This window comes from Primulina eburnea, chromosome 10 (genome assembly GCF_022965805.1).
Source record: "Primulina eburnea isolate SZY01 chromosome 10, ASM2296580v1, whole genome shotgun sequence".
NCBI classification, from domain to species: Eukaryota; Viridiplantae; Streptophyta; class Magnoliopsida; order Lamiales; family Gesneriaceae; genus Primulina; species Primulina eburnea.
Genome location: NC_133110.1, coordinates 1,805,838 through 1,821,245, shown reverse-complemented (window position 1 = coordinate 1,821,245; position 15,408 = coordinate 1,805,838). Strand labels below are relative to the sequence as shown.

Below are 15,408 nucleotides of genomic sequence, written 5' to 3'. Positions count from 1 at the left end.
AGTTTGTTAAAGCTCCTGTCGCTACATTGGCTGTTGTACGGAAAAGCAAATATGACAAGGATAACACAAAAACTCATGTAAGACGATCTCATGATTTGATTTTATCAGACGGATCTTCTATTTGAGTTATCCATGAAAAAATATTACTTTTATGTAAAAAAAATATATATATTATTTTTTATTATAAATATAGGTATGGTTGACTCGTGTCACGAATAAAGATCCGTGAGACCGTCTCACAAGATATCACGCCTTTATGCCCCCAACTATTATTTGCTTGTTTGTTTGTTCAACCAGTTTGATAAAAAAAAATAGTTAATTAGTGTTATTGAAACTTAATTAACACTAAAATATAATTTCAAAAATATAACAATAGGTGTATATGTATATAGTATAGTGTAAATAGATATTAGGTAAATAACGTAAACTAAATATTTTTTTCATGTAGAATCATGGATGGACTCCACATGTAGAATCAAATGAGCATTTAACTTTTGTTAACCAAAATTTTATATTATCAACAAATCAAGAGTAATATATATAATTAGGTCTTGATGTACACATATATAATGTTTTAGCAAATGCCAAAAATAAGAAAAAGGTGTAGAATCTTAAAAATTGTAAAGAGCGCATTCGTAACCACTTGTCCTTCGACTGCCCGACTTGTATAAATAGCCTCATCTCCTTGACTTTACCAGCAACTACTAATTTCACACCCTTCTTGTGTATGATCAAGCACACACTTTCCATCATCAAGAATCGTCCCACTTCTCCTCGTACAAGAAATTAACTAAAAAAGCACTGAAAAGCTGAAACAATGGCTACCTGTGGTAGACTAGATCACATCTTTGAGAAGCCATTGCCAGAAAATCCGACTCTTCTTGAGTCACTCTCATCATGGAAACAGATGAAATCCATGAAACCTATTGACGATTCTTCCTTCACCGAAATATTTGGCGAATTGCATTTCAAAGAGAAAAGCCATGCCGGGAAGGATGATCCCCATCGGGACAAGCATGAAAACAAGATCCTTACATCCAGTTACTGCTATCCCTTCAACCAGACAAAGCAATATGACAAGAACAGTGATAGCTTTTCTCTGTGCACAGAAGGACTCGGGTTCGAAAGTTCCGATGATGTTGACGAGTTGTTGAGCAATGATCATACTTGTCGTAACGATCATCAGCAACATGAAGACATAAAAGTTAATAAAAGAAACAATATTAGATCTTCAAAAAATGATCGTTTTAACAGAGGGGAATTTCCTCCACCGATTTCTTGTATCGGCAGCAGTGGACAACCTGGGGTTTGTTTCAAATCATACAGGCAAGATGGCAGATTTATACTCAAGGAAATAAGGATCCCAACTCAGGAAGTTTTGCATGCATGCCGCGAGAATGGACGCTTGAGGTTGCAGTTGATTCTGTCTGATGATGAAATTCTTGATGAAGATGATGAAGAAAAGTATGCCGATGAAGAACAAGAGAATGCAGAAACCTGCCACGGCAGTTCTTGATTTCATTTTTCTTAGCTTGTGAAAATATATAATTTCCAGGAATTGAGGAACCAAAAAAGAAATTGATTTCCGGCGTGGGGGATCAATTTCTTTTAGGTGATCATAGTTTGGTCATTACGAGTTGGTCCGAACTCTCAACATATGCCACCGTTTCCTGAAAATCTGAGGCAATTATGTTATGTTTTAAGAAAATGTCTTATATAATATTTTTATTAAAGGAAGACGCATGCAAGAGATGACTATGAGTGAATTGAGTAAAATTAAAGCAGTCCACAAACCAAATAAGCAAATTACAAGATTATAGAATCATGTCGACCAAAAACCAAATCAATTAAAAACAACACACAAACAAACAGATAGGAAAAATCACATTCAATAAAAAACGACACGATATATAATAATTTCTCCGATTTGAGAAATCTAACCTAGCTACTTGAGTAGAACAATTTAACAAATTAATGGAATGAAGATTTTTTTAAAGAAGAAATGATGTATTTTTCGATGAAAAAGGCAGAACAAAAGTATACAAAATTGATCACGATTTCAAACTGATTTATGTAGTGTAATTCTGTGGAATCAATTGAAGCATGACGTGGGGCTGAATTATATGGTGAAACAAAATAGAAGAATTCTGTAGAACATCCATGAAAATGAAATAATCGATCGTTCCTTACTCCATACAGAATATACATTCATTAGCTCAAGATCAGAATCTTGGGGCTGCCATTGTCGAATCCCATTTTAAATAAATAAATTCTGATTTTCTTGAATTAATAAATACACAATAATTGATAGAAAGCAACAACTTTCAAAAAAACAAAAAAGTTAGAAAGCAACAGAATAATTGTAACTAACTTTCAAAGATTTCAGTATCATCATATATTTTGGAATATGGGCCGGGGGTGGGGTTAAGGGGTAGGGAGTATAACTCGAACCCTAGTCGTCATTATATGTACAAATGAGATTATCGTTGGGTCTCTCATCCGCTGTAGTTTTTGATATGATAGTAATTGTTATTATACCATCTGTTACAGTGACAAATATGCTTAGAATACATATGTATAAAAAGGAACCCTTGTCATCATAGGAGCAAGTGTGTGTGTAGATATATACGAGTAATTGGCTATTTTGAAATATAATGACAACACAAAGGACGAAGCTTGCGCGAGGCTAGACTGCAGCGCGATAAGGCCCGGAGGAGATTGCTACGAACCCAACCTTATAAAGAGCCATTTGAACTATGCTTTTAGCAGTTATTACAGGAAAACCGGTGAGTGTCCAGACATTGCTGTCAAAACCTTGACTGATCCATGTAAGCCATTCGTCCTGTTAAATGTTTTTTCAGTTTATTTTTTGATTTTCTGTGTGATTTTTAATTATTAATAAATTTATTAAGATTTATTTGGAATTCGTTTCTTTTATGTTGCAGCTTGTGGCAAGTGCATATACCCTTGAATGGATTTAGGATCAAAGAGAAGTCTCTTGAATAAAGTTGAAAGGGGTGAAATCAAATGTTTTCTTATATAGCTAAAAATAAATGTGTTTTATATTTAACAAATTATTGTTACAGAAATGAATTATATTACTACTTTTATTTTCGTATATCATATTGAAACTTTATAAATTTGTGATAAGAAATTAAATAACATATAATAAAGCACGCAAGACCAAAATTAATTGCATGAAAATATAGATTTTCTAAAATTGTAAATGGGAAAGTGATTGTTAAAATAACACAATGAAAGAAAACAAATTGGCTAGCTAGAGTAACTTTCCCTTGCTTGATAATAAATTAAAATAAATATTATGAATAATCCAATAAATTAAAGTAATTTTGAAAAGAAGATGATATATATAATTAAAAAAATACAAATTTAGTTATTATAAGTATCTCTTCATTTATAATATATATAAGATAAATATCACCAATATTATTTCCACACAAAAGGAAAATACATGGAATTAAAAATTTATTTTTATATATAATTGTTTTGATAAAATTTATATTTAATTTTTTGTAATAGAATTTACTACGAAACTTATGACTGGAAATTTTGAAATACAAGGGATTACACTCGATTCATATGTAAATTTGAGTTAATCATTATTACAAATCAATTACAGTCCCAAAGTACTTTCTTACTCGATCCTCCTATTACTTCAGTGTCACTCGTGAGTCAAAAAATTCTAGCATTAATCTATATATAAACTAGCTATATATATTTAATTTTCGGCAATCGATCTAACTTGTCAAAGTTTATCTTGTTACGACATATTTTTCCATATTTAGTTCGATTAAGTTCTAAATTTTAATCGAATATATTATTAATATACGAAATGACGAAAATCGGTCTACGATAAACTAATTTATTGCACAAAAAATAAAAAATTAACTAATTATATTATTAAAATCTATGTAGGCAAATCAACTTTTAATACGTTTTTTTGAATTTTTTTTCCTTGAATATAATATATATCGATGTAATAAATAATCAAGTCAAGGTGATTAACTTAAAGTACGAGGCAAATTAATGTAATATGAAATATTTCACTAGATTATATATGTTGGATTTTGATTTTGTGGGGCCAGTATATATCTATCTGTGTACGTATATCTGTATGCACATATATATAATCAACACGAGGGTTGGAGTAGAAACACATAATCAAGCAAAATCAATGGCGACTCTACAAGTGTTCTCCTGCTCGTTTTTGTTGCTTCTTAGCGTTAGTGCATGCATGGTACAAAAACTTTCAAGTTTTTACAGACAATTTTTTTTGTTGGCATAATTATAAATTTAAATTTTCAAGTTTTTATGACATCAAAATTGGTTACTATAGACGACTGAACCTTAATAATATAATAATGTTTTTATATCTGGTTTTGTTTTTATAACGATTTTAATTCACTATAGTAGTGTCTATTTCTTCATAAAAAATCTCCCCTAGTTTTTAAATTTATTTTGATTTGGTGGCACAGGGGCTGGACTGGTGTATCGTGTTGTATTATGCCCCGCCAACCTTCATGCAACATTTCCTCGACGAAGCCTGCTCAAGGCTGGATTGCAGCGCGGTCAAGCCTGGCGGAGATTGCTTCCTTCCCGACAGCTTAATCAATCATGTCTCCTATGTTCTTAACCTCAATTATAGGGCAACCAAAGAGTGCCCGACTTACATTGCCACCATAGCCCTCGACGATCCGTGTAAGTAATTCGAGCCAAAAGTTTTAAACTAATTCATTTTTCATTAAAGTATTTTCGTCTTCTGAATTTAAAATCATTGAATTTACTTAAAATTAAAAAAAGATGTATAAAGTAAACTATTTATACGCACATATGTATTGCCAATGGTCAGGATTTCTAGTACATTTAATTTCTAGTACATTAAATCAGCCGCCTCTTTATGTTGTCAAACTTGTGCTCTTGTCAAACAAAGTTCTTAAAATTATCAGATAGTACCATTTGAAAGCCAGTCATTGCCGTTTGATATGTGCTTCAACAACAAATAAAATAAACCAAAACAAGAGCACATCCTTTTAAATAGCAAGACAACTCCAACAAGAAAAATGTCCATATATATCCACTTTGTACCCTCAAGTCTCAAATTCACGATGTCATCCAGCGGAGTATACAATCCAATTTCAATACAAGATCACACACTCGCAGTGTATATAAATCCCATTACTTTTGGATCCAAAACCACCACAATACAAGATCAAAACATCATCACCTTATCCGAGAAAAGGTGAAAAATCAGATGTCTTTCAGCAAGATCAAAATGATCTTCCTAGTACTAGTTGCACTTGCAGTATCCCAAACGGCAAAGGCAGGAGATCCTGATATCCTCACTGACTTTATCCTACCACCAAACTTGTCCCAAGTAGATGGAAACTTCTTCACATTCACGGGTCTCCGATCACTTGTTTCCGACCCAATCCCTCCATCCTTCAAAGTTTTAAAAGCAAACATGGAACAACTCCCTGCCCTAAACGGACAGAGTGTATCCGGTGCTGCCTTAGTATACCCGGGCCAATCCGTCAACCCAGTTCACACGCACCCCCGATCCGCCGAGCTCTTGTTCGTGATTATGGGTTCATTGGAGGTCGGATTTGTGGATTCAAAAAATAAGCTCTACACTCAAACTTTGCAAACAGGTGACATGTTTGTGTTTCCTAAAGGACTGGTTCATTACCAGTATAATGCTGATTCCAAGAATCCAGCCATCGCTATTTCTGCATTCGGGAGCGCTAATCCGGGCACTATTTCTTTGCCAAACACCCTGTTTAATTCCACCATTGATGACAATGTTTTGGCTCTGTCTTTCAAGACTGATGTCGCCACCATTTCGAAGATTAAGGCAGGGTTACAGGGATGATCAACTTTTTATGTTCCTTTTCTATGATTTTTATATGGGATTTATGGGGTTTCATTAGACTTTGTAATGAATAAAGGGCCTTTCCTTATTGGAAGGGAATCATATATATTTTTTCAACACACAGACCTTGTGTCCAGTTGATAAATTTCTTTGTTTAGGCCTTCAAGTTTTAGTTTTTTTGGGTAATTTTTTACTTTAACTTGACAATAAATTGGCCTAGAAATATTGAATTTCAATTTCGATTTAATTTCCTTAGCCCTCAGGCAATATAGCATCCTTTTATTTTGTTACATACAAACCTTTCATTTTTTAAAATATTTCTCAGATCATTTTACTGTAAGTGTTGTATAAATACAAGCATGACTTTAATTAACATGTCAACGTTCGCATCGAACAAAACTATTATAGTTGAGATTTCTGTGGCTTCCACACCCGCCACTCGAATCAAGGTTTTCAATAGGTTTTTTCATAGGATGAAACTTTGACAGAGCAATGCCCTCCATGCGAATACCCATTAGCTAGAATTTGGTTGGATTATGAAGTCTGTTAAAGATGTTTTCAAACTAGTGCTCTTGTCAAACAAAGCACTTAGAAAATTTCTCAGATATTACCATTTGAAAACCAGTCATTTGCTGTTTGTTTGGGTTTGCACCACATATAAGATAAAACAAAACAAAAGCATATGCTTTCTGAAATCAAGAAACGCTGTGTGTCTTTATCCACTTTTATGCTGTCAACCAGCGGAGAGCACAATCCCAATTCTATGTAATATGGCACACTCGCAGCACGAATCTTTATCTGTGAGACGTGTTAAACCTAACGGTATTCACAATAAAATGTAATACTCTTAGTATAAAAACTAATATTTTTTCATAGATGACACAAATAAGAGATTTGTCTCATAAAATACGACCTGTAAAACCGTATCACACAGAATTTTACCAAAATATAAATATGTTGTTTAATTTTGTATTAGAAAACTGACCCAGAGTGAATTGATGTCCAAGTCATTTGTGGACACGTTTTTTGACCGACTTATTAGTTAGCTTCCAGTCATGCGGGGATTACTTAATATTTATTGATCCAACCAGGAAGGTTCCTATCACTTTCCACACGCACTCTTCTCCTATGGAACAACTCGGGGGCGCCGTCACCCGGTCCCTCAACCACCGCCGTAGCCCTCCCTCCGCCGATAGGTTCTTGGGAACCTTTCAACCTCAATCATCCGCTGCCACGCCTCCGCTAGAACTCTCCGAGCACGATATTTTCAGCTCCTCTTCCGGTAGTGTTTCCCCATCGAACCTCGACGCTAACCCGAGCCTCAGCCCCACCGCGAACGCGCAGAATCACGGCCAGAAGAATCATGGTATCTTAGCTGCCTTGAATGATAGCTCGAAAGCCCGATCAGGATCCAGTTCCAGGCCTGTGTTCAACCACAAGGCGGCAACTTCGGTGTCGCTCTCCTCGTCCTCTTCCATTTCCCCCTCCACGTCGTTCTCGTCTCGGATAATGGTACCAAAGCGGCCTCCTCCTATGCCTTCTCAGGTGGACAGGATGCGTTTGTACCACCAATCGCTACCGGTTAATGTGCCGGTGATTCCTGAAGCTTTGCGAAAGAAGGTGATGGAATTTGAAGGTGTCTTACCGGAAGAGGAGAAGGAGGAGGAAGTGGAGGGAACGGGGTGATATTGCCGCCGCATGAGGTGGTGGCGGCGCGGCATTCGCCTATTTTGGCATGCTCGGTGATGGAGGGGGTTGGTAGGACATTGAAAGGGAGGGATCTCAGGCAGGTGCGCAATGCCGTTTGGCGAAAGACAGGTTTCAGCGATTGATTGTTTCATATCTGTTCTTATCGTTGCTTTAGTTACTGTGTAAGGTATTTGATGTCTTTAAGTCGGGAAGTGTGTAATTTGATGTTCTTTGTATAGAAGCTGAGATATTGTAAATATATTCTATTCGACTGAAACTTATATTGCCATTATTTGTTTATCATCTGAGTTTCGTTTCCAAGTAATGGGTGGAAGAATCATTTTTTATCTTGTTTCTTGATTTATTCATCTCCAGCTTGGTTTGGCTCATTCTCTGTTTTGTTTGAATGCCCAATCCTCCCATAAAGTGTGCTCCTTGGCCACAAAGAATGGGCTTGATGTGCTCTAAATGCTCTAGAGCTCATTAACCACACTGTAAATATAGCCTATAGGAATCGCAATTCAATAATCATTAATTTCTGCTCTGAGAACGTTGGATATTTGTTTATTAGTGCAATAGATTGTAACACAAATTGCATTATGTTTTAACCAAAAAGATTTCATACTTAGATGCTCAAATATTACGTCTTGATATGCTTGCTTCGACAAGGCGTGCTTCTGGCCTTAATCATAGCCTTTGAGCTCTACGCTACCTGCATAGGCTCCATTGCTTGTGTTGTATCTCCAATAGCTATGGTTTTGGAGCTGTGGCCCTGGCATAATTTATTCATGCATACCTTATTATATATAGCACTTGCTCAGCGCGGATGGAAATTACAACCACAAGAGCACTTTATCTTACACGGCCTGTACAATAGAGGTTGAAACTGGAAAATTTTGATACCGAAGATTTCGCATTATCTGTACGTATTTTTTATCTGTACATATTTGTTGAGCGCAAAGCATAGCGCATGATGAAGCACCGATTGAAGCACGTGATGTCATCCAAAAGTGAGGGAATGATAGCATCTGAAGTTGCTTATTACGAGTTACATTATGCATATTGGTATCATTTCCAACAAGTGAATAATGCAACAAAATACAGTTTTGTTGTCGGATAAAACCATGAGTTGCAAGTCCTAAGCCATAAATAAATATTGACAAAGACTATGGAATTGATTCATTCTTTCAAAAAGTAAACATAAATAAATAATGAGTTTAACATACGTCGACCCAATAAATCCCAGCTGTCATATATCACGTTACAATTTGCTTTCATGATTAAAAAAATTCATGTAAAAACTCAATTTTCTAGGCAATAACATCTGACGAAAATTAAGTCTAAACAAAACTTTTTATCACACCTACGAAACATACAATTGAGAACCAGAGAAGAAAAGAGCCCATCCATAGGTGCCTCGGCGAAAAAATGAACGTAGGCAAATCTTATCCGTAATCTTAGGTCAATTTAAGCTACAAAAAACAGTCTGCAGAGACTTAACTGAAATGTTATGAAAAATGAACGTGGCCACCGCTTAATTAAGCAGATTTCACTTTACGGGAAGTGGGACGACGAAACAGACTGATAAGATCGTCGAGACCCTGTTAAAAGAGATGAAACCAGAGAGATTGAATATATGTTATGATTTTGTGTTACAAGTCTATCAGCAAAAAGGTAAACTTGTTTTCATTCTCCAAAATTACTAGGGATCTCTATCCGTTTTACAGTAGAACGAATAGATCAAAGGGACAGAGAAAAGAAGGATTTGTTTAAGAACTCATACCCTAGTTGTGATGACCAGAAAACTGAAAAGTGTAATCAAATATGATCCAAGAACCAGCAGCAAAAGCAAGTCAAATGTGACACTTGCAACCTGTGATAAGAAACAACAGTTGTGGGTCCATTGACAATCCAAGTATATTCTAAAACTGCTACTTCGGAAAATTGTGCTGTCTTTGCTTTACTAAATATTTCATTCAGAACCATGCTCACAGATGGAGAGCGGCTTCTTGTGATATACAGTGTTAATCAGCTCTTCGCCAACATTGACCATGTAATGATAAGTTTGTGGCAATGGTTCAAGACTAATCAGTTCCAAGATCTCTTAAAATAATATGAAGCTTCAATTAATTCTCCAATTAACGATCAAATGAGGTAGAAGGGATCTTCGAAAGCACATATAGTAAGTGAAGGAAAGAGAAAAATCAATGTAGAAGCCGCAATTCTGCTTGTCATGGTTGTTATGCATGCCATTTGTGTGCATTTTCCTGACCGGCGAGAGTAGACAAAAGAGATCTAGTTTGATTGCTACCTGATAGATGTGTAACCTCGCAGATGTTGAACCATAAAAGGTGAGCAACCCATCAAATACTTCCTGCTGTATATTCACCTCCACTGTGTGGTCTTCTAATTCCTACCCAATGGTAAAAGTTGCACTAGCCAGTATGAGAAGAAGTGCAATGTATTGGATATTGATTTTACATATCCATGAAAGATAAAATAGCAACAAAATTCAATTAAAAGGATCCAACAACAATAAAGGTTTAAACTGCCCGCTGTTCACCATACACAATACATGAATCCCAATATGCCATTTGTGTCGCAAAGAATGTTATCCTTGTTCAGTCAAGTCTGATTTAATTCAGATTTTCTAATTGTAAACTTAAAAACTGTGTCAACCATATAAAAAAATGAGAATAAGTATTCAAAACAAGATCAAACGTAAATATACTGTCCCAAGGATAAATAACATCACATAAATTTAGCAAAAACAACCTTTTTTAGAGCCATGATGAGAGGATCGTTCTTTGCAAGAAATGGTGCCACTCGAGGTGTTGTTGACAAAAATTCTAACCAAGAACGGATATAATATGGGTTAACAGATAAACTGCTGTCATCCGCAAATATATCAGTGTTTTTCCCACCCTGGCCATAAATATGCCTCTGCTTGCAAGAAAGGACCACTATTAGGAAACTGCGACTGATTTTTAATAATATCTAGACAAAAAATAATCTTACAGCAAGACTTTCAGCAACTAATTTGACACTTTGGCTTATTGAAGCTTCATCAACAAAATGTCTGCAGGGGAGATCAAGGTGAAGAAAAGGATAACTCGTGGCAAAAAAAAGCACATAGAGAAAAAAGAAAGGAATGTGAAGAACAAAATAAACCTCCCACAAATACAACCTGTTGTCAGACAAACCTCCAGCACTTTCCAGAAAATCAGGTGCAACAGCAAGAGCAGATACTGTTGCTGCTGTGACTCTCAACCTTGAAAATTGCTCATGCTCCCATGCAACCTGGAATATTTCACAGCCTAGGCCTTAGGAAGAACAATATGAAAGTTGACAGAAAAAGTGAGAAAATATAGAATTAATAAAATATAACACACAAGACAATGTTTTAAGAATAAGACATGTTTCACGCAATACACTACTTCTGGAACTCAACAAATACCATCAAGATACCCAGAACTCACTACATACACATATCCTATTTCTGAAGAAACCACCATTAATTTTACTTACACGCAATTTTTCAAGACAGATAAAATTTGTAGTCATAAGTATACTACAGTCAAGATATTGCCATTGTAGTCCAGCTATGCAAAAACTGACAAGATACTTACTCGAGGATTAGATATGTTAATCTTCTTGTGCTTCAAACCAACTTTAAGCCCCAATTCTCCAGACACATTGGAGAAACCCTGTAAAATTCCACTAAATAAGATGGAAGCAAAGTTGCATATAGATAGCTGCCTGCCAATCACCGTGTTTCTACATCACAAAAATTACTCAGGATTACCTCAAAAATTTGTTTTATATATGCATTTTCGGGAGGCTTGGAGACATGAATCCATAACTCATTGTTAGATGAACCAAGGCTATTCAAGCAAATAGCATAGTCAATAGTTTCACGCAACCTTTGGTCCAAACTCCGTAGCCACTATAAAAGATAGGTATCAAATCAATTTCTGACACAACACCCAGCATACAGGTGTGAAAAGGATAGTACGTCTTTTGAGAAGAAAAGGCACCTTTTGAGTTCCATTGTAGTTATAAGGTCCTCCAGATGTGAGTGCAAAGAGTAAATTATACCTTCCTCTTGTCTTAGGATTTTTATACAAAGCTGAAAATAACCTAGCTATTTCTAGAAGTGCAACAATGCCACTTCCATTGCTATCACTTCCAACAGACAATGCCTGTAAGCATTGAGATGGCATAAGGCTATAGACTGTCAAAAATATAAAAGGAAAAAGGAAAGAAAGGTAAATGTTTAGTAAGGAATAATTAACTGGAGCAGCTCCAAATGTATCATATGATGCCACCACAGCAATAGTTGGAAGTTGATTGGAATCGCCGTCAGCTCTCAAGCCTGGTAGCCACCCCTGACATACCACAAAATCCAAAAGATTGAAATAATTAACACAGCCTGAATATCAACGGAACTAATGCTGAGATAAATCGGTCACATCAAGGACTTCTTTTGACATGGGGGTAGGAGGATTGCGGACTCAAACCAGTGACCCCTCCTCTTTTTGGAGGTGCAGTGCCAAGTCAATTAAAAGATCATTGGCACCACATTGAGGAATTGAAACAACAGAATGCAGCATACAGAAAATTTAATCACATCGGATGCAGGCGAGTTCGATTTAATATAAAAGGTACAGGCCCACAGCTAGACCTGAATATTTGTGATTGTGGGAGAGGTAACTTTCTTGGGTTCTGCTGCAGCAACAAGAAGTTTGTACCTGACATTTTAAATCAGATTTCCATTATAAAAAGGTTATTCATTATGGACTTCAAAACCCATTATAGTTTTAAAAGACACAAGCAACACCAAAAAACTTGAACATGATCAGGAGTATTACTATGTTAATGTGATGCCAACTTATGAAGCCACAAAAACCATAACGAGGTTGTAATAGCCATCCAAAAAATTTAAAATATAAAAACAAATGACATTGACACAGTTACAAAGCAAAGGAAAAACCCAATATTATTAAATAAATAGCTAGCAATAGCAGCGGCAGAGTCTCAAAATTTGTTTACCAATTAATAAGGAGATGGCACAGGATGGCAACTATCAATATCCCGGAGGTCCGGAACAGTTATAGAAGTCCTTGTAGCTTTACAAAAATTTATAATAAGGTAGAAACTGAGAGTGCGGATTTACTATTGTTGCACCATGGAACCCTGAGGCCACAAAGCGCGACTGAAGAAGTGCCAGTTTGAAGATTGCTGTTTGGAACTTGGAAATTCTAGTATTAATGCATAGCATTTATAACGGAATGCTTTCACTATAGCTGAAACAGTTGTACGAAAACTAAGGATAGAAAACTATAAATCAAGTTGTCCAGCCAGTTTACATATATTTATATTTAGTAGATATATAGTAGATATTTTATGACATCTTTTATGACATCTAAAAATTTATGGAAAGGCCAGGCAACTCTTTAATTACGAATTGCAGACCATTTAAAAAATTATTTTGTATCATTCTGATTGATTTAAACAAAGAATCCACTAGGATATATAAGACACGAATAAGAGATAAAAAAACTCTGAACATAACAAAATCAAGGACCGGCATAAAACCTTGAGCATAATCCATAGAAAAAAGTCTGACGTGTAAGAAGAATACTACTCCCCCTCCCCAATAACCACATCGTTTGCGGGCACACTTGGCTACAGTGATTTTAAGTTTGGATAATTTCTCAAAATAATGCATTGAGTTATTCAACTAACCCTCCTGTTGTGGCAGTTGCCAGCTGACCTGTAGCATCATTCTTCTTCACATCAGCTAGCACAGCATTAACATACTCATCCTCAAAACCAAAATACACTGGATACTGAAACATTTGATCATCCAATCAGATAGAAAACAACACGTACAGCTGCCAACCAGCATTGTGAAGTTCAAGGTAAATGATTACATATGTGTAAATTTATTAATTTATTTTTCAATACCAATAAGGTAGGAATTTGGTCCAAATGTAGACATCAGAAATACAATGGTCCCTATAGTCTCAGAAAAAAAGTATTTTGAGTCCAAGAACCTAACTTTGTTTATCTGTTTTCTCCAACTGAAATATAGCAAGCAGATAAAAGAATTTTGATTTTTAATCAAACAATACCAAAGAAGTAAAGAGTAAGTCACCCTAAAAAAAATTATAAGAAAATAAAAGAAAAGAGAAGACGGAGTTTTATGAACAAAATAGAGTTCTTTTTTACTCACAGGGATGTTTGCATGTATAAGCACACGTTCTAGTTCAGAAAGAACTTCCTTCATGAAGCCTTTCTCAGAATCAAGACCGGCACCAGCCCCGCTGTCTAAGTTTTGAGGACTAAAAACTGATGGAAGTAAAAGCAATAAACCACCTAGTGGCTTCCTTTGTCCAATATATTCTGCCGTAAGATTGCCAATGAATTATCAGCCCCATTATCATGATAACGAGGAAACCATTGACATGTATCCAAATTAGACTAAGGTGGCAAGAGCTAAAAATAAATAGATAGCAAAAATAATTTCTAGACTCCACAATTTTAGAGTTCAACTTTAGAATTTCCTTCAGTGATCAACTTCATAACGGGCATTGCTTGGCTCAGCTCCCTAAGTTACAATTTTTCTCTATATATGGAAAGACAAATAGATACTCACACCCTTCAAGAACGCTGCAAATGTGAAGAAAATACACTGCAACCCAGATTAACATATTAGTCTGAACAGCTCTTTCTGATAAATTATTAAATAAATAAACTCAGCTCAAGCAATCCAAAACGAACGACTACTAATACCCCAAGCACTAAACTCCTCAAAGAATCATCAAACGCGCACAAAAAAAAGGTTAATTCGCTGTAAACCTTGTATCTGATTAAGAAAAGTAGTAAAATCAAGTGAAAGAAGTAAATCAAAAGACCTCTAATGAGAGTGAGATTCAATTCACGCACGGGAAGAATGAGGACCGTGCGGGATAGATCAGCGACTTCAGAGGAGGAGAAGAGGGAGGAGCCAGCGTGGTGGTTGAGAGCGGCGAGGCGGGATCCAAACGGCACTCCCCCGAGATCGTACTGAACGAGCCGGTAAACGTCAACCACCGTGGCGGCGTCGCATAGCTCCACACACGCCATGACTATGATGAGCAACGTTATCACCGAGGAGCACACCGGGTCCACCAACGCCGGCGGCTGAGATTTCTGCAGTTTCGCCATTGGAAGTAGCTGAGAGCTTTGATTCAGAGGAAGAATCTGTAATTTTACTTTTATTTAATATATTAATATAATATAAATTATGATTGATATTTAGTCAATAATTAATTGAAAATAATAATAATAAAAGAAAGAAAAAGAAAAATATATATGTATTTTTTGAATTTCCGATAATGATATATCTAAAAAACCCGGCAGAACCGATTTTTATAGGTTGATGAATTTGTATTTTTATTTAATGAAAATTGTTTTTTTTTTTAAATTTGGTTTGGTTTCTGTACTAAAAAATCGAAAATGGGATTTTTTTTTTATTGGAACCATTGTATTCATTTAGGATTTTGACCCAAATTATTTTATCATAGGTTTTAAATCAAGACAAAAAGTTGTGTGAGACGATATCACGGGTCGTATTTTGTGAGACAGATCTTTTATTTAAGTCATCCATGAAAAAATATTATTTTTTATGCTAAGAATATTACTTTTTATTGTGAATATCGGTAGAGTTGACATGTCTCACAGATAAAGATTCGTAAGACCGTCTCCAAGAGACCTACTCTTTCATTAATATAAGCTATAAGGATCAGATATGATTAATTGTCGGTCTTTTCTAGTTCAACTTT

General features: G+C 35.6%; 3 protein-coding genes across 4 annotated transcripts; 2 read left to right on the top strand and 1 right to left on the bottom strand.

Annotated features, from left to right (window-relative positions):
• Positions 1-817: 817 nt before the first annotated feature.
• LOC140803660 (uncharacterized) lies at positions 818-1,516 on the top strand. The gene has a single exon (XM_073159561.1). The coding sequence runs from the start codon at positions 818-820 to the stop codon at positions 1,514-1,516; it is 699 nt and encodes a 232-aa protein (XP_073015662.1).
• Positions 1,517-5,234: 3,718 nt separating this feature from the next.
• LOC140803851 (putative germin-like protein 9-2) lies at positions 5,235-5,956 on the top strand. Its single transcript, XM_073159713.1, has one exon. The coding sequence runs from the start codon at positions 5,273-5,275 to the stop codon at positions 5,888-5,890; it is 618 nt and encodes a 205-aa protein (XP_073015814.1). The 5' UTR covers positions 5,235-5,272; the 3' UTR covers positions 5,891-5,956.
• A 2,824-nt stretch (positions 5,957-8,780) lies between these two features.
• On the bottom strand, positions 8,781-14,825 carry LOC140842379 (uncharacterized). 2 transcript variants are annotated; one of them, XM_073210235.1, is made up of 14 exons: positions 14,500-14,825; positions 13,818-13,987; positions 13,328-13,431; positions 12,264-12,330; positions 11,875-11,967; positions 11,617-11,781; positions 11,385-11,525; positions 11,209-11,286; positions 10,767-10,879; positions 10,598-10,658; positions 10,355-10,522; positions 9,891-9,992; positions 9,363-9,452; positions 8,781-9,180 (listed from the first exon to the last, which is right to left on the bottom strand). In XM_073210235.1, the coding sequence occupies exons 1-14, from the start codon at positions 14,789-14,791 to the stop codon at positions 9,118-9,120; spliced, it is 1,707 nt and encodes a 568-aa protein (XP_073066336.1). In that variant the 5' UTR covers positions 14,792-14,825; the 3' UTR covers positions 8,781-9,117. The 2 variants fall into 2 exon arrangements, with proteins under 2 accessions (XP_073066336.1, XP_073066334.1); XM_073210233.1 differs by having other exon boundaries at positions 10,598-10,879.
• Positions 14,826-15,408: the final 583 nt, after the last annotated feature.